This window comes from Vulpes lagopus, chromosome 19 (genome assembly GCF_018345385.1).
Source record: "Vulpes lagopus strain Blue_001 chromosome 19, ASM1834538v1, whole genome shotgun sequence".
NCBI classification, from domain to species: Eukaryota; Metazoa; Chordata; class Mammalia; order Carnivora; family Canidae; genus Vulpes; species Vulpes lagopus.
This window is the reverse complement of record NC_054842.1, coordinates 7,840,754-7,867,449: the sequence shown is the minus strand read 5'-3', so window position 1 is coordinate 7,867,449 and position 26,696 is coordinate 7,840,754. Positions and strand designations below refer to the sequence as shown.

Genomic DNA, 26,696 nt, shown 5'->3' with positions numbered 1-26,696 from the left:
TGGTGCTCTGTGACTCTGACCCCTGACTTCTCTCATCTGTCTTCCGCATATGGGGTGACATCCATCACTCAGAGGTCAGCCAGTCTGCAGAAACAGCAGGGTCAGGTGCCCACCAGGCCTAATTCCCTTGCCTTTCCTTTCTCAGGGGGGCAATAAAAGCCTTAGAATCGCTGCTAGAGGGAGCCCTGAGGCAACTACAGAGTGGATGGGACGGATGATGCCCTGGCCTGCTCCCTCCCCACACCCAGCATCCTGCCAGGTCTGAGTAATCGGTTCCTGATGGAAGCACCACCCCTTGCCCTGCCATTTGTCCAGCCACCTGTGGCTGCTGGCAGCTCAGGCCCAACCGTCTCATCTGTCATCAGGGTACTGCTCCAGACTGGCTGAAGCTGAAACATTGAGATACTGAGGCCAAATATCAAAAGGCTCCCAGCCACTCTGCAAGCTCGTGACTTGGGATGCTTTCCCATGGTCTGCAAAGCCAGGCTGCTGAGAGAGCTCTGGAGGACTGTTTAGGCTCAACTTTACGTCCTCCTAAATCCATAAGTAGGCAGGAGAGCTTCAAAGGGTGATGATGGGGAGGACGGAATGATTGATATTTTAACTGTGGCTTTCAAGATAAGGAGCTTTAAGGATCTTTCTGCCTGAGCAAGGAGTCAAGTGCTGGGGGCCGCCCTCTGGGGCAGTAAGACTAGTTTTCACCAACATCTGGAAAGAAATGAATTCCTGTGATATGCTGTTGGGTGTTTAACATAGAAAACGGCTTCCTTAACATCCATGATTCCAATGTTAGAAGATTCTGCTATTTAATTATTTAAGCTGCCATTATTTAAGCTGCCAATACTTGGTGTCCCCTGATGCGACATGGCAATATTAGTGCACTAAGTGGATGTTCTTGATTTTAGTAAGTTATTAGCATTTTCTTATGTGCCGGGCATTGCATCTGATAAATAGTGCATACTTAATAGATGTTTGCGGAATACAAATGTGCCCAGTTTAGAGCCAGGGACTGCAGACAGTCGTTCTCAGCCTGGCTGATGAGACTATTTCAAAATCCCAATGCCTAGATCTCCCCCAAGCCAATATTCAAACCTTTGCAGGATTGACCAGGGATTGGTGGTTTTTTAAAGCCTTATAGGTGACTCCAGCAGTGCCCACTGGACACCTACAATGCCTATGGACACATGATTCTAACTGATAGAGGTTCCACTGTGGTATTATTGGCTCCCCCTTCTCTGACACCACTGATCAGCCCTGGGTGGGGTTGGGAGGCAGGTGGAGTTTCCTCTTTTTGACAAAGAAGTCCCTTCCATGTCATTTATTTCCTGCCCAAATATTCCTTCCCAGGATATGGACGGCCCCAGGTGAAGAGGACCGAGACAGTATACTAATGGATCCGCCCAATCATAGTGAGTTTTCTGTGGATCCAAGAAGCAGCAGGAGAATGACAATTCCCAGGTTTGAATGGCCTTTTGCCTCCCTGTATTAAATTCAACAGTCTCGTGCTCTGTGGGTGAACTGTTGCATGCATCACTTCGCTCTTCAGTAACTTTTTGCCTTTGAATGTAGTGTAGACTGTCTGAGGCTGCCCAGCCCATTCTCCTCTGTCAGCCTATCTTCCACTGCTCTGTATGTTCCCCGCCAGAGATGGCTCACCAATGCCCAATCACCCACAATGCCCACCACCCAGGTGGGTGTCACAGAACAGGCTGTCCTGTGTACAACCTCAGCACTACTCCTCTGTGTCTTCAGCCTGCAAACAGACTCCTCTGTTTAAATGCCATCTCCCCAGTGAAGCCCTTCTGGATTCTGGGAACAAAGTCCACTTTCTCTTTGCTTTGTATGTATTTCTACTAGATCACAGTTGTGTTTTATGTGAATGTGAATTATGTGCTCCCGAAATTGTATGAATAAGAAACAACCAAGTCTCACACAATTTCAAAGCTTGCAAGCCCAACAAAATGTAATCTGTGCTGAAATGCTTGCTAGTGCCCCATGATAGGTCACCCTTGCCATGCGAGAAGGTTGTGCAGGATTTCTGGGCTTGCTAGGTTGTATTTTAGCCATCATACTGTTGTCATATACACCAACTTTTTACATATGCTTTAGTGTGTGTTCAGTAAGTCCAATCATGCTGAACTAAAGGCCAGAAAGTCATCACCTCTGGGGTAGGAAGTTGGACACAATAACACAAGGTAAAGAAGGCCAAACACACACTGGGATGTGCTGTGCTCTTATTTTTAGGAGACGGAACAGTCTCCAAAACGTTAGTGACAATGCTAAAAAAAAAAAAAAAAAAAAAATACAGAAAGCAGCATCGAAGCCAAAATATGCAATCGTGGCTGTAGAATTGAGGGGCTATGAAAATGTATGCTTCCAGCATCACAGCCATTCCCCAGGGAAAGTGAATCTTCATTCCATGAGCTTTAAATAATGTTGAGATGGAGGAAGGCCTCAAATGAAAACAAAATTAAAGAGCAGTGGGAGATGAGATCAGAGCTTTTTTATGTCTGCATCCCACAGATGTGGCTGCTGCTGTCATGTTGCACTTGTTGGGGACTGCCCCAGATGCCCAGCGGCTAGAGGGGGTACCTGAGAGCAAATCCATTATGAAGGGGCCAGAACGGACTGCAGAGAATTGAAAGATGGAGAGCTTGGGAAAAATCATAGTTCAAGACTCTAGGGGAACTGGTGTTTCTGTGAAAATTCGAGAATCACTCAGGGGATGACTATGACAGTATGTTCCTTCAGATGCACATTTTGGCAGAGGTGTAAGAGATGCCAGATCTAGAGGAATGCACCACACCAAGATGTATTATGGTTGGGGGCAAAAGTCTGAGATGTCACATCAAGGATGGAACAGAGTCCAAAAGGAGATTTCTGGAGAAACAGCTTTTAGAGAAGTGTTTGTGGTGGGGGGAGGGTATCTGTCCTTTCAGGCATGCTTCGGGGCACCCCTGATCATAAGCTGGGGTGGGCTGCATGCCCAGGGAATGAATATAGGGCAAGGCTGCTGGCTTTCCCTCTCCTGGCCCAGGGAAAGAGAAGGGGACATGTGAGAATCCCTGGCATGTCCAGAGACCTTTGGGGCAGAGGCTATTGAGTGGGACCAGTGCAAGATCCCCTTGGTCCTGATCCCCTTTGGTCCTGTCCCTGAGGGCACAGTCTCAGCAGCAGAACCCGAAAGGATCCCTGGCTGCCATGAGGCTGAGGTTGGAGGATATGATGAGGGACTGAGAGGCCAGAACCCCTAGCTGGGGCTGGCTGTCTGAAGGCAAGAGTCAGCTTGGAATACCCCCGCGGCCTGGGGAGTGCTCACACCAGTACCTATGAAAGTGCTAGCACATTTCTATTTCACTCACACCTTCTACAGGCTCTGCTGTGAGCGTGGGGGGCTCGGGAACTCCTCTAAGGGGAAGGAGGGCGGGCAGTAGCAGCACCACTGGAGGAAAGCAAGATTGTTCCTGAGAGACAGGCAGGCTTCCCTTCTGCAGCTCACCCTCACTGAGGGGAGAAAGGCTTCACTTTAAATCCAGCTTTGATTATTTTGGGGGACACCTTAATTACCAGTTTGTGAATTTGCCATGAGACTTGAAGTGACTCTGCATTACCCGAGAGAGACCTGAGAACACACAGGATTGTCCTAGACAACCGCCCTGCCTCAAGACAGGGAAAGAACTAACCTCACCCCATGGGCTTAAGGAGAGAGTACAGGACACAAGGAAGATGCTTTATGATTACCAGTGTCTGCACTTGCTGGATGAATCATTACACTCCCGGCTCCCGCTGACACTGTATGGTTCATTTGCTCATTATCTATCCCCCTGCCACCAGCACACTAGCTTCCCCAGGGTAGGACTTTGCCAGTGTCGCCTGGCTTATGGGAAGGGGTCAAATATTTGCAGACTGAACGATGAGCGAAGTGTGCCTGCCCTGTGGTGTTTCCTCCCCCCTCCCCTGCAGGAAGCTGTGTGTCTACCTCCATCTCTAGCCTGAAGTCTTCTTCTTGAGATGCTCTGGGATGCAAGACTCGCTCTCACTCATCCAGGATCCCCCTGTCCGCTCCAGCCTGGTCCTTTCCCCATGGCAACCACTTGATGATTGTGCATGGCAGTGGGCAGAGTGGTCCAAAGCATGACTCCTTGCTTTATCTGGGGGCCAGAGACATAGCCTAGCTGGTGCCCCTGTTATCCTGTACAGCACATCACCCCAGGGAGCTGGCCCTAGTGGGGCTCATCACAAGAGTCTGGGAAATGACATTCTTTATAAATGGGAACAGGGGATGAGGAGCTCCTTCTCAGGTCCTGAGGGCATTCTCCTCTTCAAAGGAAGGCTTGTGGAGCACACTCATTTCAAAGGTGACCATGCAGGCGGTGGCGATGGTGGGGTTGGGGGGAGGAGTGGGGGCCTTAGATCTATAAAGCTGAGCCAGTGGCCTTACTCTGCACCCCAGATCCCACGGGTCTGTATGTCTGAACCCTGTGCTAACCTTGTGACTCCTCAGACCATCTTTCCCTGGTTGACTTGCAGTCCTGGTTCCCACTGCCTGCTCACCTGGTGTCTGGCCTTCCGTCTTCCTGGCCTCTATTAGCCATGCAGTTCCTCGTTTTGTTTTCTCATCATTTTCAGTGGATCCTGCCTGATCTTGGCCTTCAGGGTGTTTAGTTCAGATCTCTAGACCACCTCTGGGATGGACTTAGGATCTTTGGCATGAAATTTTGTGTGGAGGTTAAGGCAACTCTAGATAAGACAAGATAACTGAACACAATAGATGATCCTTGACTGGACTCTGGACCAGTGGAAGAGTGGCTGCAAAGTCATTGGGATGACTGACACAATTGGAACATGGGTGGCAGTTGAAATAATAGTATTGTCTTGGTGTTAAAATTCCCTGCATTTGCTAACTATACTGGTTATTTAAGAAGATGGTCTCATTCTTAGGGAAGGCAGACTGAAGTACTTATGGGAGGGAGGCATAATTTCTGCAACTTATTTTCAGATGGTTGAGAAAAAAAAAAACTATACGGAGAGAATGATAAAGTCAACAGAGCAAAGTGTCAGCGTTGGGTAAAGCTGGGTAAAGGCTACATGGAAGTTCCTTGAATTATGCTTTGCAACATTTCTGGCAAGTTTAAAATCTCTTCCAAATAAAAATTCGAATTACAAAGGTAGCCTTGGGTATCCAGCCTACACCCCATTCAAAGCTTGTTTTTTCCTAATCACCCATCTAAATACCTCTCTTTCCATCCTCTGTCAGCCAAGCGCTACCCAAATGGCGCTTCAGGGTGCACATGGGTTCTGGCTTGTGGAGGCAGCTGACAACAGGCTTGCCCAGGCCTTCAGACTGCTGTACCCTCTCCCTGCATCAAGGAATGCAACCCACAGGGAAGTCTGTGAACTAATAACCACGTGGGCTTGGATCGGAATCCTCACCTCCCCCGTCTGTTTCTCCTTGGCTGTAAAAAACATTACCTCTGACTGGATGATCCCCAGTCCCTCCCAGTTCAGTCTGACCTGGTAGCTGCACAGGCAGAACCAGACAGGCACCATCCCTGAGAGATCTGGTTCCAGCCAGCGGTCGGGGGCTTTATCACTGAACTGTTTCTTCCTCCTCAGCATCCTGAGCATCATCAAAGCATGACCAGGGAATGTCCTTTCCTGTTCCCATAAATCTTTTATCTTTGAAAAAAAAATTAAATCCCCTCCTTACCTCTGAGCAGTAATGATGAAGCTAAGAACTTCCTCTTCCCCAGACAGGTGGCTTGTGTCAAAAATCACGCTGAATTCATACTAGGGGAAAAGAAAATGACATCTGGCATCAGCAAGCATTCCAAACTTAAACACTACAGTCTTCTGCAGTTTATGACCTCTGGAAGCTCATTTGCATGACAAGCTTTATTTTTTATGCATTTCTTTCTGGTTGCCAGGACAGAGAGACAGCTTGAGCAATAAAACCAAGCCTGAAGTGTGTTCTGGTGAGAGGCATACTGTTTTTCAGCAACTGAGGTTCTCTAGGAAGTTAATATGCTTGTCTCTTAAACCAGACCTTTCTAAGTATCACTCACACACCATCTTCCTAATGTTTGTCACAGCTGGTGCCACATCACCTGCGTCATTTACTGTGCACTTTCATTGCCACTTTTTTTGTTTAAAGACTTTACTTTTTAAAATTTTATTTAAATTCAATTAATTAATATATAGTGTATTATTCATTTCAGAGGTAGGGTTCAGTGACTCATCAGCTGCATGTAACACCCAGGGCTCATTACATCACATACCCTCCTCAATGCCCATCACCCAGTTACCCCATCTCCCCACCCAGCTCCCCTCCAGCAACCCCCAGTTTGTTTCTTAGAGTTAAGAGTCTCTTATGGTTTGTCTCCCTGTCTGATCTCACCTATGATTCTATTTCATTTCTTAAATTCCACATATGAGTGAAATCATATGATAAATCTTTCTCTGATTGACTTATCTCATTTAACATAATATACATCAGTTTCATCCACATCATTGCAAATGGTAATATTTCATTTTTTGATGGCTGAGTAATATTCCATTGTGTATGTATATGTATATATGTGTGTATATACATATATATCCCCCATATCTCCTCCTTTATCCATTCATCTGTTGATGGACATCTGTGCTCTTTCCATAGTTTGGCTGTTGTGGACATTGCTGCTATCAACACTGGGATACAGGTGTACTGTATCCTGATTACTGATTACTATGATTTGTATCCTTTGGGGTAAATACCCAGTAGTGTAATTGCTGGGTGGTAGGGTAGCTCTATTTTTAACTTTTTGAGGAAGCACCATACTGTTTTCCAGAGCGGCTGTACTACTTTAGAAGGAAAATTTCTAACATGATCATAGGTGGGAATCGGGATCACTTATCAGTAAGAGAAGGTGCTCATAAAAATAAATGAAACCAAGCATTGTTGCATTCTGTTGCCTGCTGAAGGCTCTGGGCTTAAGGTCCACTCTATTTGGTAAGAGAGAGACTAACAAGTGCTAGGGGGGTGTTAAAGACAGGCTGGCACTATGGGAGACTTTCTTCTGATGTGATCAGGGAGGAAGAGTACTGAATAGGTAATAACTGTGTTGCCGTCAGAGTCAATGCTGTATAGTGCCGTGTCCATGTTTTGCCTAAAATAATCTCAGGGACTGCCTACAATCACTTCAGGTACTCCCCATGGTGAGCATCCTATGACTTGGGAAAGACAGCCCTGAGCCAATGGTTTTCACTATATACATATTAGGCATGTGTGAGAATGTGAGAGGGACCCCAGGGTAGGAGTTACAGAACCAAGCTCTACTACAAACTGAGTATGTGATCTTGGCCAAGACACTTACTCTCTTCGCATTTCAATGAAAAAGAAGAGGATGGACAAAATGATTCTTAAGTTCCATCAAGTTCTGAGGGTCTATAACTGTTTTTTATCTAAATACTTGGCTTCCTTAGTGTCTAGTGGCAGCCCCTGGTCTAACTTCGTGATGCTGGGTTCAACTGCACTGAATGCCACCTGAAAGTAATGAACGCTGACCATCAAACACAGTGGACACTGGACACCCCTCTCTAGACTGAAATTTCTATTACAGTGGGACTTGTCAGTTGCCAGGGAAGGTGGGATGTGGTGACAGGATGGGAAGCAGAGCTGGAGGACACAAGGGAAGGGAAAGTCAAGGGTCTTGTCCCAGCACAGAGTCAGAATTTGGAGGAGATCTGAATTAAATACTCTAAAGCCCCAGGTGAAGTGAGAAGCTGAAATCAGAGAGGGAGGCCTGGGAGAATGGAAAGCCAGGAATCTGGCAGGCCGGTCGTGAGACAGAAACAGAGGGCCACCAAAGTAAGCTGATGGGACCGTCCAGAGGCTCAGCAGGTAGCCTGCAGCCTGATGAGCCACATGGGCTTTGGCACAGGGGAGGGCAGACCAGGTGTGGACAGGGGCAGTCCCTGGCCCTGCTGGGTCACTTCTTGGGCATTTTCCAGGGACTAAGCCCTAGACCCCCTCCCTCCTGGGTTAGCGTTGCTCTGGGCTAAACCTCTATATGTGGGAGGAAGGTAGTAGTATCACCGAGCTGGGAAAAAATTCAACTTTCCAATGTTCACACTTCCATTAGTTCCATGACTCTTTGAGAGTTAATGAATTTTGACAAAATTTAATGCTCCAGAATTCAACGTGGCTTTGTTTTTGTTGTATCCATTTTTATGACTACCCTCTTTATGGTAAGTGATCCTGAATCCGAATGTGAAAGGGATACAATTTTCTTTTAAAAAAATCTTTAAACTAAAACGAGCAAGACACACCTTGGGTTTGATTTGGGATGCAGGCTGGATTTTACTATGAAATGACAACTGTTAACGTTTTTCAATGAAGTCAATTTTCTGTTGCTGGAAAGATTTTCATGAAATGTGTGTGTGTGTGTGTGTGTGTGTGTGTGTGTGTGTGTGTGGTGTGTTTCTACAGGCAATAACACCCAGGGTTCAGGGCCTTCCTGAAAGAGTTAGGAATCACGGATGTAAGAGCACCATCCTTCGGAGCAGGCACATTCTGTGGGGCTAAGAGGTTCAAGTGACTGGCTAGGAAATAAGCGAATCTTCTTTCTCACTTCAACATTCTCAGAATTGGTTTGCAAAACAGCTGTGAGGCACTAGGACCAAAATGTCTTGAAGATGAAAACAAGCTGATTCTGTGACTTAGGAGAGGAGGATTAAACTTTCATTTTTTTGGTGTGGGGGGAAAGGTTAGACAAAGGAATATGAAATTTCCTTCAAATCATAGCAGGAAAAATAGCTTCCATTTTCAAAGGCAGACCTGATCTTTTAGATTCTAGTTTTGCTTCCAACAATCACATCTTCTATGTATCTTTGCATATCCTTATAATACTGGCACATACCAGAATGTTCCATGAATGTTTGAATATGCTGGACCATATTATTGTTTGAGCTTAGAAAATTTGGCTCCTTATAAATACCAAAGTGAGTCTAATTTCTTTTACTTAAACAGAAATGAAGTGCAATACCATTATTTATGTTTTAAGAATTTTAAGAGGTCTCTTGAGAAAACTGTGAGTGCCCAGGGGGAGTGGCAGTCAGAACTGCAGGTCAGTAGCCCAGACCACATTTATCCTATGTTGTCGCACTCACAGTGGCATGGAATGTCCCAGAGGAAGATTTTTAAGGAGGCCAACCAGATGGTGCTTGCCAAAGTACCAAGGCCATGGTGTGTTCTCTCATATTTGGGGTATGTCAAGTGGATCAAAGAGGAACAGCATGTGGGGAGGGCCCCTGTGGAGTGCACTTGGAGTAGATCACAGGCTTCCGCCCCCGCATCCCCCCCCCACAGGAGGTGAGCCATGCCACTGTACAAGGTGGGAGGTGGGGGGGGGTGGCGGCAGGGGTGGGTAGAAGAAGTCTGGGGGAGGGTATAGCTGACAGGGCAGGTGGCTGGTGGGAAGGGCTGGGGGCAGCTGTGAAGGAAGTGCCCCGTCTCTGCCCCTTACCTTCGATTTTGACCTCATGAAAGGAAATCCCACACTGCATTTGAGGAAGTCTGATTCCAGCAGCTCACAGGAAATGCCCATTTCCTCCTGAAAGAGAAAAGGCACCAAGGGATAGGCTGGCTGTGTGGAGACAAATGTGTGTAAATGGTCTCAGAGAGGCAAACTGAGACTTCAGCAGACACGGTTCTTCTTCAGGGAAGTTCCCAGATGGAATCACTGCTGGCTTGGGGGGAGGGGAGCCTGTGACCAGGCTGGAGTCCGCAGTCCTCCTCTGACACCCCACCCTTCTCATGGGCTCCCTGGGAAGGCAGGTGTCAGAACATTCTTAATATTTTGGCTCTGAAGTAGGCCAAGCTGCATGTGAGCTGGATGTCTCCAAATGTTTGGATGAAAGATAACCAAGTCATCTTCCTGGACATTTTCTCCTAAACCCACACTCTAATCTTGCCTTTCAATATCTTGCTGGTTTGGGAATGACACACTCTAAGAAAATCACACCAAGGAAAATATAGGAGTTCTTTCTGCAGCCTGGGGTAGTAAGGGCTGACTGGTCCCCTGCAAGCCTTCCCAGATACAATGGTAAGGAGAGGTCTCCTAGTGTAGCTCGCTAGGGCTGGGCTCTTACACAAAGTGGCATGAGAAAACCAAGACTGGGGTCATGAGGAGCTGTTGTGTTTCTACCTGGAAACATGGTCTACAACCAAGGTCAAAGCAAAGCCAGGAGGCTCTTCATAATCCACAGGTTCCAAGTTATTGAAATCAAATCAAGACCTCCAAGGGGAGATAGTGTGTTGCAGATTCTGGAGAAGGAGAAGGCACAGAACTCGTACTTGCTGAGTGTCTAGAAGCCATTACATCAAAGTTCAATGAAATCATGTGCCCTCCCCCAAGGTCATTCTTGGACTCTAAAGCCTGTCTCCCTCCCCATTCCAAGCTGATTTTATAGAGGGAAAGAGAATATGAATTCTCTTCTATTTCTACTCTGTTTCTATTCTATGAACACCCTTTATCTGGCTTTATTTCTATACTTCTTTTTAAGTTGTTCCTACGATCAGGAACACTTTTCCTCAGTCCTCCTTCCAAGGCTTACTTCATGTATCTTGGCTTCAAATAGTCATGGGTGCTAAGTTCACACACGTAGGATGGAAGTGGCCTAGGATTCAGAATGGACCCTGAGCCTCTCCTGGGTCAGCTGAGTCAGAGTATCACCTACCACGATTAGCATGCAGGGCACAGGTCTGAAAGATGGTAGTCCCTGTCCTTGAAGAGCTCATAGCTTAGGAAGAAGAGACCTCCCAGCAGATAGACAGACATCTACACAGAAGTGTGAGGGGATGCTCTTAGAACCTGAAGGATAGGGGATCCCTGGGTGGCGCAGTGGTTTGGTGCCTGCCTTTGGCCCAGGGCGCGATCCTGGAGACCCGGGATCGAATCCCACGTCGGGCTCCCGGTGCATGGAGCCTGCTTCTCCCTCTGCCTGTGTCTCTGCCTCTCTCTCTCACTGTGTGTGTGACTATCATAAATAAATAAAGAAAAAAATTAAAAAAAAAAAAAGAACCTGAAGGATAGGAATTGGCAATTTCAAGAAGGAAACCAGAAGATAATTTCATAAATGCTGTCTGATGACTTGCATGTCCCAAAGACTGGCTCTAATGAGTCACCGTGGTGGCTTTGTTACCATCTCTTTCCTCATATTCCTCCCTGCAGAAGCAATGTCTATAGCTGGCCCAAGGAGAAGCTCCTCTAAATCCTTGCTAATCATCCTGTGGGGAGCAGAGGCAGTGAACTCGAGCCTAAGTGATGTTGGCTCTCAGTTTCCCTGGCACATTTCCCGTTCACATCTGTCATGGGGTATAATGACTCTCAAGAATATCCCAGCATATGTGTAAATTACCTGATTCCTCCACTCAATTCTTCTTTAAAAATATTTAATTATTTATCCATGATAGACACAGAGAGACAGGCAAAGACGTAGGCAGAGGGAGAAGCAGGCTCCCTGTGGGGAGCCCCAATGTGGGGCTCAATCCCAGGACCACGACCTAAGCTAAAGGCAGACGTTTAACCACTGAGCCATCCACATGCCCCTCAACCCAGTTCTAAACTCCCTTTGCAAAGATCCATACTTCATGGGGAGTCCCTTTCAAACCAGGAGACAGGTTTTTGGTTCAAGTTTAAGGTCTACTTGTTCTTGAAGTAAAGATTCACTGCCTTCTGAAGACTTTTTTAGTTTTTGCATGGGTGTGAAGGAATGACTGTGACTTCAAAAATTGGCTCTGGAACTTGAGAGGACCTCAGTTTACTTGGCTTTGGCTTAAGACTGCTTTTGGTTATTCAAAAGCTGCTGGATTTACTTCTTTTTGTTAATTTCAAGATGCCAGAAAATAACACTTAAGCCAGCATTTATTTCATTATTCCAAGTCTCTCTTCCACCCTACTCAGTCTACTAGAGATTACAAAATTGGATCCTTGGTGGGGCCAGGCAGAGAGTGCAAAAACCACAGACCTCTCTAGGATTGAGAGCTCTCGGCGGACAATTCATGACTCATGCGCTCCTGGTGGTACTACAGGAAGGGATGTCATGCATCACCCTTCTGCTGCCTGTCAGCACCAATAGAGACCTCCTGGGGTTATTTATTTCTATACTCTGCTCTCCTACTGCAGCTGTGAGGTAGCAAACACTATGGCTCCCTGTGTGGATGGTGTGGGTGCTTGTCCTAGAACCCCTTTACTACACGGGTTCCATAGCTCCCAGCTGAATGAACCCTTTTTGCCTGGAAGCTTATAATGCCCTCTCCTACCAGCATTCTGCAGGCTAGGATTGACATCCTTCTGGCTCCAGGTGAGACTGGCTCTGGTGTATGGCTTAGGTTCCAGAGTCCCCATGGGATGAGGTAAAGCAGCTTCCAGCTGAAGCACATCTGTTTGGTTCCTTCCTCTGTCCCCTTCTGCTCCCTTCACTCCTCTTCTTTCCCTAATAAACTGCTTGCACAGAAATCTCCATCTCAGGTTCTGCTTCTGGTGAACCTGACATCACACAATGGCTTTTTCTTTCTTTCTTTCTTTCTTTCTTTCTTTCTTTCTTTCTTTCTTTCTTTCTTTCTTCTTTTTTTTTTTTTTAAGATTTTATTTATTTATTTATTTGAGACAGACTGTGAGAAAGAGCACAAGCAGGGGGCAGGGGCAGAGGGAGATGGGGAGGGAGAAGCAGACTCCTTGCTGAGCAGGGAGCCAGATGTGAGGATATATCCTGGGCCCCTGGGATCATGACCTGAGCTGAAATCAGATGCTTAAATGACTGAGACACCCAGGAACCCCCACAACAGCTCTTTAGAGCTGAGGCTCCCTGTACTGAGAGCTGCTGGAAAGTACAGGCATTTGCTCCCAGGTGAAGAAAGACAATGGATGGGGAACATGCACATGCTAATAAATCTGTTTTAGATTCCTATCGAACAGTAGTTTGTAAAATCTGGATAGGAGGCCATCAGGGGAGCAATTGGCCCCAAAGCAGAAGTATCATCCTCTTTGTTCTGGTTTCACATCATGCCCAGGGCATAACTGAAAAAACAGGCTCATTATGGAGCCATTCACAACCCTGGCAGTCAGGCAGGCACCCTGTAGGCACAGAGAGACCCAGTGAAGTGGGTCTATTCAAAATAGATCACTATTCAAAATAGTGATCTACTGAGGGCTGCTTATTACTTATGCCAGCTACTTGATACCCACAGCCACCAGGTGTCTCCTTGGCTCTGCCTTTACTTTGGCTTTAGGTTGGAGCAACTTTATCATTGTTGCAAGACATGATAGACATGATGACCAGCTCTCAGCTGACCAGGAATATAGACCAGTGAACAAACTTTGTCCCCGATCACCTGCCAGTGTAGACATCTGATTACCCAATTCAAATACAGTACAAATCTACTGCAGAGGGAAGCTAAGATATTGCTGCAAAAGAAGTAGGCTTTCATGAAATCAATGAAAGTGATGATGGAAAACTGCTCAAGCCACCAAAAGCCACTGTTAAATCTGGACCTGGCCAGGTAAGATCAGTTAGCTGATAAATATCACTGGATGATAACACTTTAAGATGCTTCTAAAGATAAGGATTTAAATAAAAAAGATCAAGAGAAGCCCTTAGAAGAAATATGCTATAAAAACGACCCTTTTGTGATTACCCTAAAAAAAAAGGCAAAATATGAAACAAAGAATATCACCTTATATTAGGAATATTCACATCCAAAATCTGTCCATCAAGCACTCAATTCCTTCCTTTGTCTCTGAAATTACATACTGTTAAAGATGCTAATAAAGCAAATAAGTTTTTGCCTTGTGTATAAGATATCTTTGACATTATAATCCCAACATTATAAGACCTGTTAAATGTAAAATAATGTAAACTTATTTCCATAATTTTTAGTTTCATTGTTTAAGTAAAGTCCCAATCAAAAAAATTTTTAAAGAGTTAAGAGTTAATTTATTTATTTGACAGAGAGAGAGAGAGAGAGAGAGAGAGCACAAGAGGGGGAGTGGCAGGCAGAGGGAGGGGGAGAAGCAGACTGCCTGCTGAGCAGGGAGCCCTATGTGGGGCTCGATCCCAGGACTCTGGGATCATGACCTAAGCCAAAGGCAGATGCTTAACTGACTGAGCCATCCAGGCGCCCCCCCACCTCACCGCTCCAATCAAATCTTACAAAAAAATTTTTACTAGAAATTTTGGATCTTATTCTAAGAAGATTCACATAACTGGCCTTTTGCCTGGCCCAATTTTCCTTGGCTAACAAAGATCTCCAATACCATCAAATGCTATCAGGGCTTCTCCCTAGAGACTGAGTGATTCAATTTAAATAAAATTAATTTTTTTTTAACTGACACACATTACTCTTAGAATCAGGAAGACAAAAAAAAAAAAAAAGAATCAGGAAGACATCAAATGGACACTTTCTAGAACATGTGATGAAATACATATTTGGTTTATGCACATTCACCTCTGTATCCTCAGCCTGGCACTGAGCCTGGCACTTAGTAGCTTCTGAGTTTTCTCTTATTAAGTGAATGGGCCTTGGCTGGTCAAGGATTCAGATGAAGGGACTGTAAGAAGAAGCTCATTTGCTGGTCTGCCTGGCACGGGAGATGCTTGCCTTGGCAAAGTCCCCCTCTTTTCCAGACATACCTCAGCTCTCCCGGGCCTAGGAGTGTGGCCAGGGGAGCCAAGTCCCAGCCCTGTTTGTAACATGCAGTTGTTGGCAAGAAGAATCAGATAATGAAGTTAGGGAGCCCCCTTGGCCTTTGGACTCCTTCCTCCCAATCATACAGCATTTGATTTCATTCTGGAGTGTGCTTTGACCACCAACACAGTGCTCTTAGGGAACAGCAAATCTGCAAAGTCCGACAAGGGCTCGGTGCCAGGAAAAGTTTGAAATTTAACTTCTCATTTTCTAGCTTCCTCATGGGTTTGTCAAACTGAAGAGGACACTCATGTCCTCATGTCTGGCTGCCAGTCTGGCAATTTGGTGTTCATCTAAGACTCCCTTCCTTCATCTATGCACTAGCGGTGTGGCCCCTATTGAGTTGGTAAGAGAAGCCGCCGCGTTAACTCAGTTAATACAGAAGTTGGGTAAAATTTGGAAGCACTTTATCCTCAATTCTCTAATCAACTGAAGCGCCACAGGGGTTCCCAATAAGTTGGTCCAGTGACTTAATAGAAAGAGACTTCATTCCCAGGAAATACTTCATTGGCCCCATTCGACCATGAGTCAGCCTGAGCCTCACCAGAAAAAACAGTTCTATTCCCGGAGGGGAATCCTTTGGGATAGGATCCATGAAATTCCTACCCATGAAGAAAACCACATGGGTTTACAGCATAGAAAGTGCACAGGTTAGCATCCCAACTTTTATTACTGGCTCAGGTCTGTAACAGCTATGTGTTGTCAGGCTAATTAACCATCCTTTCCTTAAGCTTCTATTTCCTTACCTGTCAGATGAAGTGGTAACACCTGCTTTGTTTGTTGGCCTGCTAGTGCTGATGGCTTTAAAGATGGAATGCACAGATGGCCCCTACTCAATAATGGCTTACTACGTGCCAGGTAGCTCCTCTGGGTGGGAGCATCCTTTTTGATGCCATTTTACAAGGAGGAATGAGAACACAAAATAGTTATATCACTTGCCCAAGGGTTCCTAACTGGCAACATAAAAATAGATCAGAAGGGGCTTGGGATGGGAACACCAAAAAAGGAACAGACGAGGTCCCCTTCCCCATCCCCACCAAAGAACCCATGGAAACTAAGCCTGAGAGGTGGGAAGCATACCCGATGAAGCCAAAACAGCCTTTAAAGGAACATGGAAAGTATAGTGACTCTAATACAGATGCTCAACATGGCTGATGGCCTGGCAAGGCTGGGTCAGTGGTTACAGACCTCCTGCCAGATAGGAGCCGGCAGCTGAGCAGTCTGAGGAACCAGAGGTGATCACTCACACATGTGGGAGATTTGGAAGAATCAGGCGAAGAAAGCACTACAAAGCAAGTTCCTTTCTTAAATTTTGTCAGAACCCTGTTTGGAAGCCAAGGCTCAGACTAAGCTGGGTTTGTTCTTTCCATGCTTAAGAAAAGTGAAGAAAGCAGGAACTATAGTCAGAACATGTCTGAGACAGATGAACTGCATAGCCATTGGAGCAGAATTCCCCTGGGACATGAAGTATTAGAATTTGGTGAGTGCACTTTATGCCACCCTGAACCAATCTCAGGCAGAGGGAGGCCAGCTGTCAGAGAAGGAGCAATTACCTAATCAAAGTGAACCAAACAGTCCTCTTGGCCCTTAGAAAAAGTGCTCTGAAAGCTTTAAAATGAGTAAAAATACTACATTTTAAAAACCATTATGAATTAGAAATGAGTTGAATAAACTTATCTGTGTAACATTCCCTCCTTGGTACATTACATCAACCCTGTTTAGAGCTAATCTTTATATTTTCCCAAAGTGCAGACAAATAAAAACACTTCCCCCATGGGACACCTGGTGGCTCAGTGGTTGATCCGGGGGTCCTGGGATCAAGTCCCACATCGGGCTCCCTGCAGGGAGCCTGCTTCTTCCTCTGCCTATGTCTCTGCCTCTCTGTGTAGATAGAGATAATGAACAGATAAATAAAATCTTAAAAACAAACAAACCAAAAAAAACACCTCCCCCAGTGCTGATGATGGGTGCCTTTAGGACCACAGGGATAGGAACTTAGAATATAGACAAAGAAATCAACCAGCTCTCACTGAAGAGCCCAAAGTGAAGAGACCAACAATCCATGCCTTCTAAGGCTTAAGAGAAATTATTTGATTTTCATCTAGGAAGTTTGTCCTCCTGTTAAATAGTGGGAATGTCTCATTCTTAGATTTTAAAACCTGATTTCCATTCTTAGATTAAAACAAAATATTTCCCAAAGCTTGCCAATTCTTGATCAGCCAACTAAGAATTCAACGTTGCATTCTATCTCACAAATCAAATTATTTTGATTTTCTATTGCTCTTTTCCTTTTCCCTACAGGCTGACTGGAAAATCAACAAGGTGGAGACCTCTCCCGAAAGGACACAGGAAAGAATTTAACATCATGGCACAAAAACAATTTATGCATGGTGTTTAGATGAAAGGCTTTGTAGGAGTCAAGTGCTTGAGGAGTACTTATTAAAACCCTGGCCAGGAATCTTGGTGTTAGAAATGAACTAACAGGAATGCCTGGGTGGCTCAGTGGTTGGGCTTCAGCTCAGGGCGTGATCCCGTGGTCCCGGTATCGAGCCCCGCATCAGGCTCCCTGCATGGAGCCTGCTTCTCCCTCTGTCTCTGTCTCTTTCTGTTGTTGCTCATGAATAAATAAAATCTTAAAAACAAAAAGAAATGTACTAACAGTGAAGAATTTTACCCTACCTACAAACCGACCTACATTCCTGCCCACTCAAAACTCATTTTCAAATGATTTTGTTGCTAAGGGCCTTGCTCCTCAAAGTGTGGTCCTTGGACCTGCAGTGCAGCAGGGGTGCAGCAATCGCACCCTTGGGAGCATGCCAGAAATGCAGATTCTCAGGTCCCCCTGAATTAAAGTCTGTACTTTACCAAGATCTCCAGGTAGCTCTGATCATGACCATTTGAGAAGCACTGCTCTATATCACTGAGCCCACCCACCCAGGAAACAGGATGTCAACCCATGGAGACCACTGTCTCATGCTCTCTGCCTTCCAGAAAAATATGCACACTACTGATGCTAGTTAAGGGCTACTGTCTATGTGAAGACACACTTTCCTGGAGTTGGAGATCTGCCCGTTCACATGTCCCCGATCTAGGTTCCTCTGAAAGCAGATTCTGGGACAAGGAAGTGACCTCAGTACACTTCATGAAGGAGTGGGCAGGTATGCTACCAATGGGTGAGGAAGCTGGGACATCTATCCTTCAGTATCTACCTGTCCTTGGTTGAGATGTATCAGAAACACCGACCGTCCTATACTTCCTGTGCTTCTAGCCTTGGTGCTTGACCATAACACACCTGGAGCCTGGAGCCGAGAAAGCCCAAGGCAGAGAGACATAGGTAGGCCTCGGCCTGCAGAGCAATTGGCACAAGTGGTCTCCAGGGAGGTGTCGGGGATATGAAAGGGCCTGGGCTTGGACAGTATGTCCCCTATCCTCTCCTCTCTCCGCAAGCAGCTGGGATGGTCAACTGTGGACTCAGAACTCAGGCAGCTACTGATGAACTTCCCTCAGCCACAGATGAAGAGACAGGCCCTCAGAGAGGACCTCTCCTGAGTACTGTGTCTCCAAAGAGCATACTGTGGCCTCAGGGAGGCCTGTCTCTGGGAGCAGCTGCCAACTCATCTCTTCCCTCTGGTTGGTGCATCCATTTAGCTACCTTTGGACACATCTTAGGACTCTAAGAATCAGCATCCTCTTCTAGAATGATCCCTCTCTTCTTTTTCTTTCCTTGCTGCCACAGCACATCAGCCCTAACCTCCTCCCATCCAGATCAGCACAAAACCACCTTAGTGGATGCCCTGTTCTCAGCTGTTCCCCAGTTTGTTCTACAAGCTACTCTAGGTGAATCTCAACATGCTCCTTTGTTCCCTTTTACTTATGAAAGGACTTCAAAGGTTATTACCAACCAACACCCTTCACTGATCTCTAACTGGAGTGTGCACTGGAGCCAGCTGGGGCCAGAGAAACCATGCACAGCTGTGGACGCTGGTCACTGCACAAGAGACCTGGCTGAGGGGGGAGGGGGCTGAAATCCAGCCATGTGGCTCTCCCCAAGTCCTGCTCCAGGCCAAGAGGCTGTGGCCCACCAGAGGGGGCACTTCTCTCCAATTTGTATGACTGTGCTAGAAAGATCAGAGTCTGTGTGGAAGGCTTTCTTTTAAAAAAGACCCAGATGGAAGCCCTGCCATAGACCCACTGAATCACAGCACAAAGCAAGGGCAAGCATCCGCTGAAATCTCCCTGGGTGGTTCCAATGTACACTCAAGTTAAGAGCCCTCCAAGGAATAGATTACGTTATAAACCTTGTTAAAGATGCCGATTGCAGGCCCTACCCTCTGGAGTGGGATTCTTAAGAGCAGAAGTGGGGTCAGAAAAATCTGAATTTTGAATCATCTGGAGCATGTGTTCCAGGGCAACGTCTGAAACACTGACTCCAGGGGCGAGGACAGTCACCGCCATTTTGGAGGTGAAGAGACTGAGGCCCAGCCTGAAGGGAAAAAAGTGCTTTCTCTGGGTTCTAACTCAGGTGAGGACAGGAAGCCTGTCAATATGCGCCCCATGCCTGGAATGGGAGCCTCCCAGACTGGTGTCTTGCCCTCAGGGCGGTAATGTAGAGAGAAGAATTGGAGAGACGGTAGCCAACTCCAACATGGGTGCCCATCTCCCGGTGCCCCCCAAGGAAGCCCGTCCGCTCATTCAACAAGTGTTTCTTATTTTGCCTCTAATGGGAACCAGCTCCTATAGAATGATATGCATGTTTTCTGTTGTCTTTACATTCCTTTGTTTATTCTCTCATTTAATAATTATCTATTGGGCAGCCTCAATGCCCTTCACTGCTCTTATAAGCAGTCTCCATTGTCTACCAGGGGGTGCTTCCAAGCCTGTGGTGAGGGACAAGGACCTAGCTGCTGGAGGAAAGACTCCTGTATACCCTGTGTGATGACAGCCTGGGTGAGGTGTGCTCAGTGGGCTGACTTGGAGCTTTGTGCACAAGAGCAGCTTAGAACACATAGGTCAAAAGCTATTACAAATGGTAAACAAAAAGCACTATTCATAAAACGGAAAGATCTGGATGAGGGCCCTCTATTCAGGACTGTATCTAGCAGACTAAAAGGTGGAGAAGAGGTCCCTGCAAGACTTGTGGACTTGAGTGGATTAATCTCATGTGCCAGGAGTGGAGGTACTAGGCGAGCTTTCCTGTTCAATGTCGGACATGGAGTGATTGCTTGATGGTGCATCTAACAGAGCAAAAAGCACCAGCTGAGGGCTCAAGCTGTAGGAAATGCCCATGGGAAGGGCAGAGAGGGGAGCACAGGCTGTACTCAGGATGTTCAGACGGCACATGTGCCAAGGAAAAGCCTGATGCCAAGAACCTCGAGGATCAATACCACATTCAGAACAAGAGTAAGTCAATTTTACAGCACTGAATCGAGAAGGACCTCCTGTTGAAACGAAATGTTAATGTTATGTGTCCTGTTTGTATTTCAAGAACAATATAGGGAGATGGGCTTGGTCTCTTAGGATTATAGTTGGTCTTCTCTATATTTAGTTTTAACATTTTCAGTTAGTTGGCCACTTATGTAAACTGACCCACACTACACAAAGCGTAAAGGTAGCTTTTGGTTGTTTTAATGGTTGGGTTTTAAATTCAGTTTTGCTAGAGTTGTTTGTGAAAGCTCTTCTGATTCTTCCTGGTTCTTGGGGGAGGGGGTGGGGGGGGAGAGGAGGATGAGCTACAGGTTCATCACATTGCCTAAGCGCCAGTATGTTCTGAACTTGTTGGAATAGATGAAATTTAGGATTATGTCAGAAGCTGGCTTGGTTGCAGGGGACAGATTGAATGGACTGGCTTATGACTTCCCAAGCCCTGACGCTGCAAAAGTAATGGACTAATCAGCACTCTATGTGCTTCCATCTGTCATGTGCTGGGTGTCTCCCCCACAGGCAGTTCTGCTCGTTCTTTATTTTCCCTTTGATGACGTTTTCATTTGTCTTACTCTCCACGCTGGTTTTTAGGGCCACTTCAGATGGCTAGACTGACCACACACCACCCTGCTCACAGCAAGCCATGGAAGGAGGGGTCCATGCTGCTGGCAGCATCCCTTCCACATCCCCGTGCATCTCTTTGCATGTGGCCATGTGCACTGATTTCCAGCTGCCAGCACCTCTTTATGAACATGGTGAAATGGAAATGCTTGGGAATTCACATTCCCTTGGGGCAACCCTTACCCAACAGACCCTTGTCCCTGATTGGGAAGTTCTTAGATGTGACCTGTAGTTCCTGCCAAAGTTATCCATCTAATCTTTCTTGCTACCCACTGAGAACTTTGCTTGGCCTCCTTTTCCACTTCCCTACTGGTTTCTCCTGGGAACACTTCCTAGCAAATTACCTTTACATGATGTCTTATCTCAGGATTTCATTCTGGGGAACTCAGAGACCATCACAGACACACCGGGCTTCCCTCCCCTCTCTATGCCCCAGGTAGGGGGATCCTAGCCTGGTGCCAGTGGAAGCACTTCAGACTGCTTCTCAAGTCTTAGAAAACCTCTCATTCTAATGCATGATGCAGGGTAAGGCTGCTTTCCTTGGAATACCAGTTCTAAGGAAACCAGCATCTTTTAAAACACAGAATTCCACCCACCAAACATTAAGGGTGCAAGCTAACATGGCTGTGCAGACTTACATGACTCACATTATCAGTCTTAATCCATTTAAGTGCCTCTTAAACATGAATTCATTTAATTATTGTTCCTAAGCATTTTTCTCTTTGTCCACTTTGGGAAGGAGTCCTCCCGACCTGTCCGCACCAGGCTCTGGGCAGGGGCGCTGAACAGCAGGTTAAAGCCACTCTCCTCTTTATAGAGCTTCCCAGGGAAAGGATCCAGGACCCTGGACACTTCTTGACTTGTGATTGCACAGTGATTTTTTTCAAACTGACGTGGGTTTAAATCTTAGTTCTACCACTTATCCAGTGGTGCCTTAAATACCTCTGTAAAAACACAAAGTAATACCTAGTCCACAGCCTTGCTACAATGATTTGGCGAGTGTCTATGGTGGTGGTTGCTACTCAGCTCTATTGAGGGACTTTTCAAATGTTTCCTTTGCTCTGCCACCTACATTTGCTGGCAAATCCAAGGCTGTTCAAAGCCACTCCCAGTATAAGACCACCTCCCCACCCCACCCTGCCCCGGCTGGGCCGCCTGAAAAATAAGAGACAGAATTAGTGTGTAGTGAACTCTGACCACATGGCAGACATTGCTCTAAGCACTTTGCTAGGATGGACAGATTTATGCTTCTCAACAATCCTACGAAGTAAGTATTAGATCATCCGCTTTGCAGATGAGGATCCAGGAGCCAGAGAGGGTGAAGGAACTCATCCAAGGTCACATAGCAGCTGGATGGTAGCGCTAGAACTCCAGTGTGGCAGATTAACCCTGGAGCCCGTACTGCCTCACAGAGACTGGTCCACAAAGGGGCCTGCAGGGTGCAGGGCACAGGGGTTTTCCTTCCTTTGCTTTGCAATAACCTGCCTACAGCACACTGGTTCTCAAACTCTATCATGCATCAGATGCACACTGCTGGGGCTCACCCCCACCCCCTCTGATTCAGCAGGTCCAGGGAATGGCCTGTGAATGTGCTTCTCTCATCAGGTCTCTGGCGATGTGGATGCTGGTAGCAGGAGACCATGTTTGGAGGAGCACCTATCCAGATTTTCAGAAACACTGGCCCAGGGCCAGACCCACAGTGGAAGACAGTCTCATAGGAGGGAGTAGGACTTGGTCTGCTGAGCCAGTGGCCACCTGAGGTGGTCCCTTCCAGGGATGCTATGAAGTCTGTGGGGCCCCTGCTGCTGGGGCATATGGGAGCCCTTCACAGGCTGTCCATTGTCACTGGGATACCCCCATGTCCGCTTCCTCCACATTGCTTCTGACTCCCCCACTCCTGCAACAAATGGAGCTAGATTAACATCATGATGGTGTGGTGAAGAGATGCTGAAGAGCACAGAGAGGGGGAGGGAATAAACATTTACTGAGTATCTTCTCATTTTGGGATGTTGAAGTGCCATCATCTTGAAGCCTGATACTGTGAAGGAGGTCTCATAATCCCCACTTTACAGATGAGGAAAACGAGGCTCTGGGAAAGTTGGACAACTTGCCATAATGTGTGTAGCTACTTGGTGGCTAAAGCCAGAGTCACACAGTGCCTACGTCTCCTCTACTCCGAGCTGCGTCCTTGTGCCTGTCTGGATGGTGGATGCCCTGTTTCAGACATAACTGGTGCTGAGCAGACTGCAGAGAGGGGGCCTGTGACTCCAGGTGCTGTTTCTGCTGGGGAAGGAAACATTTCATATTCACCATTTCTGGCCTTGAAACAGACTCCAGTCTATGTGGGGTTTTCTAAGCAGAAATAAAAGGGTCAGATGGTATCTCAGTGGCCTGGAGGATCCATAACTTGCCCTTACTGCGGATAGAAACAGCAGCATGACTGCAAGTAGAGTGGCCCTGGGCCTTCAGAAATGGCAAGGAGATGCCTTGCTGGCAGCCACTGGGCCCCTTCATGAGTCTCAACCAGCAGCCCCTTCATGAAGAGAGCCCAGCAGGCCTTTTACAAAGACCACAGAGAGTTTTCTTTGGCACAAGATTCAGATTTCCTGCCCTGTTCCAATGACCTCACGAGGGAAGCACCCCTGGACCCCCCTCCCCCACCCAGTGCCAACAGTCTGGGTTTCACAGCTCAGGCTTTCTGCTTATATGGGGAGAGAGCTTGTTTCTTGTCTTCCTGAGGCCCGCCTCCATGGCTCAGTCCACTGCCTTCCTCTGTATTTGGAGACAAAAGGCAGTCCCTCCAACTGGAACCTTCTAGAAGAGGGGATATGGATGAGGGAGACCCCTCTCTTGTAAGCACCAACTCTGCATTTCCTCAGCAGATGCATTTTTAACTCCTGAGAAATGACACAAGGGAGGATAATTCTGTGTTTGAATCTTATGATGAGCACTAAAAAGTGAAAGGAAAAGTTGGGCAGCCCAGTGGCCCAGCGGTTTAGTGCCGCCTTCGGGCCGGGGTGTGATCCTGGAGACCCGGGATTGAGTCCCACATCAGGCTCCCTGTATGGAGCCTGCTTCTCCCTCTGCCTGTGTCTCTGCCCCCCACCCCCCCGCCCATGTGTCTGTCATGAATAAGTAAATAAAATCTTAAAAAAAAAAAAGGAAAAGTCATACGGACCTTGAGAGAACAAAAGCTCCCAGTTCTTTCAAAGGTTCTGAAAGGGGTTTTCCTAACTGGAAATTCTGGTTCCTCCCCTTGGCGGGTATCATCCAATTCACGATCCACCAACGTCATTTTAACCCAGTCACTTCTAGAACCACTGGTCACGTCCTAGAGTTTTAAGGGAATACTTAAGATGGTCACAAAGCACTTAGGAGTCAAGGCTGGGGTAGAGAGAGGACCTCTTCTTTCATCATCCACCTGAACACAAGTAGGATCCCTCAACTGTTAGCTGTGAGATCATGAACAAGTTACTTGCCTGCACTGAGCCCAATTTCTGCACTGGTCAATGAGGATAACAATGTTGCCCTTCAGCTTTGTGAGGACAGACCACAATTCCCTCTGGGGATCCATCTCCTCCCCACATTCAGCCCAGGAGCTGTGGGTGGCACTCTACCCCCAACCCCTAAGAGGTAGGGCAGTGTAACCCAGGCTTAGGGCAATTAGACCAATGAAACTCAATATAACTTTTGCTAGGAGTTTTATGACATGAGACTGCTCATTCGCCACAGTTTGACAGCCATTTTGCCACCCTGAGGGGACAACCTGTCTGAGGAATGAGCCAAAATGAGAAAGAGAAGCTGACAGATGGACAGACACTGGGGCAACTTTCTGAGGCCTAGTAACAAGCTGTGACTAAAGCCAAAGCTAGTTTTTTTTGGTTGTTTTGTTGTTGTTGTTGGTGGTGGTGGTGGTGGTTTTGTTTTGTTTTTTGTTTTTGGCAAAACAATGAATTGTTTTTTCACCCAAGCCACTTTGGGTTGAATTTTTTATCGCTTGCCACGAAAAGGGTTAAAACGGGTATAAATACCTATCTCCCAGTGTTCTGGGAAGCAAATTAAATAAAAGCCCTTGAAAGGGCCTAGCAGAGGGTGCTACAGTGCTGGGACCTACCTCCCCAGAGGAGGGGAGGACACTCAGCCATGATGGCCCCATGCACCAAAGTGGGGCTGGGAGTGCTCATCAGAGGGACTTAGGAGGATGTGTGTTAAAGTCCACACTGAGATGGAGTCCTCTGGCTACCTGGTCCCACAGAGGAATGACCCACATCTGAAGAAGCCTCAGAGCTGACCTAATTTCCTCAGGCCCTTAGTTATAAAGATGATTCAGGTTCATTCATGCCTGGCAGCCATGCCCAGGCTTACATGATTTCGGACCCTGTCTTGTCCATCATCATTTGGGAATGTTGCTCAGAGAGCCAAGAGAATCTTTGTTTTTAATGAATACTGGGCACTGTTGCAGGTACCTTACAGACAAGAATTAGAAGTCTGGAACATCCATCCTGATCAGGAATAGTGGTTTTCAAATAAATTATTTGACCCTCCTCCCTTCAAAAGGTGGAGCCTCAGTCCCCTGCCCTTGAATGTGTGCCAGGCTTACTACCTCCCTTCCAAGTAACAGAACGTGGTGGAAGTGATTCTGTGTGACTTCTGAGAGAAGGTCAGGGGCGAGTGTGCTGCCTGGCCGCCTTGATGTAAGGACACTCAGACAACCTGTTGGAGGGGCTGTTGTGCAGAAGCCCTGAGGTCTCCTACCAACCGCCGCGACCAATCCATCAGCCATGTGAGAAGCTACGTTAGAAGCAGATTCTCCAGCCCCAGCCAAGTCTTAGATAACTGTGCCCCTTGCCAGCATCCTGACTCTACTCTCTGAGAGGCCCTGAGCTAGAAGCACCCCAAATCCCTGACCTGCTGTGAAGGATAATAACTGTTTGTTGCTTGAAGCTCCCAGGTTTTGAAGTACTTTGCTGCACAACAATAGATGAGTAGGCATCGTTAGGGCTGCTGTGCAGAGATCCAGAATCAGACAGTGGGGGTGGGGAGGTACACTAAGGCCCAACCTCATCTGGCTCCAAGGCCACAGTCTTCCCCTCATGCCCACTCCAGGGAGCCTGCAGAATCACAAAGCCTTCCTTATAGTTTGACGGTAGGTAGGGTGACGGTGAATCGCATTTGCCTGGGACAGTCCCAATTGATGCCTGTTTTCCTGGGGCTATTTATTAATTATTCTCCTGGTAGGTCCTTGAAGTGTCCCAGTTTGACAGATTATATGGTCACCCTAGAAATAAGGAATCTAGCTTTCATGTTCGGGCCTCAGGGTCCCTCTGGGAAGACACTCTGAAGCCGATGTGTCTAGGTGAGAGCCCTGTTCACCCTCCTCCCCCCTAAATCATGCCCGGGAGCTCATCCTCAAACCCTATACTCTTATTACTCTCTATTTTGGGTGGGACGCATGGTGATGGTGAGGACAATATTTACTTCCTGGCAGTTCACTGATGTCAGGGATCAGGCCCTGTCCTTCACCGTGAGGCAGGATGGCAACGGAAAAGGTTTGTCATCAGAGAGATGGGAGCTCCAGTGCCAGCGCTGCCACTTGCCAGTTTTGTAAATTGGGGCAAACCACTCTCTTCCTGAGCTGAGTCTTTAGCTTCCGTGAAATGAAATGGAGATGATCATTCTATCCCCGCAGGGTTAGCGGGGGTGCTCCGTGAGATGCTGGCTTGTGGCTATGCCCAGCAGAGTCCCTGTCACACTGGGTGTGTTCCTCTCCCCATCAGGGCTCTGCCAAGTTTTTGTGAAAACCAAGCCAGAGCAGTAAGTACAACACTGTACTTGGTTTTTCCATCACAAGAAAGAGTCCGATGGGATCCTTTCCCCTTCCTGGTGTCAGTTTCATTCAGAGAATATACTTTAGAAACATCAGATT

At 46.9% G+C, this 26,696-nt stretch overlaps 1 protein-coding gene across 2 annotated transcripts in view; it reads right to left on the bottom strand.

The window, feature by feature from the left end:
• Nucleotides 1–26,696, bottom strand: part of ITGA9 (integrin subunit alpha 9) — a 337,293-nt gene that overhangs the window by 72,037 nt on the left and 238,560 nt on the right. For both annotated transcript variants that reach the window (XM_041733738.1, XM_041733739.1), the window contains exons 19-20: nt 9,507–9,593; nt 5,711–5,790 (exon numbers count right to left, since the gene is read on the bottom strand). In XM_041733738.1, coding sequence (XP_041589672.1) covers nt 5,711–5,790; nt 9,507–9,593 — 167 coding nt within the window. The remainder of the gene's footprint in view (nt 1–5,710; nt 5,791–9,506; nt 9,594–26,696) is intronic.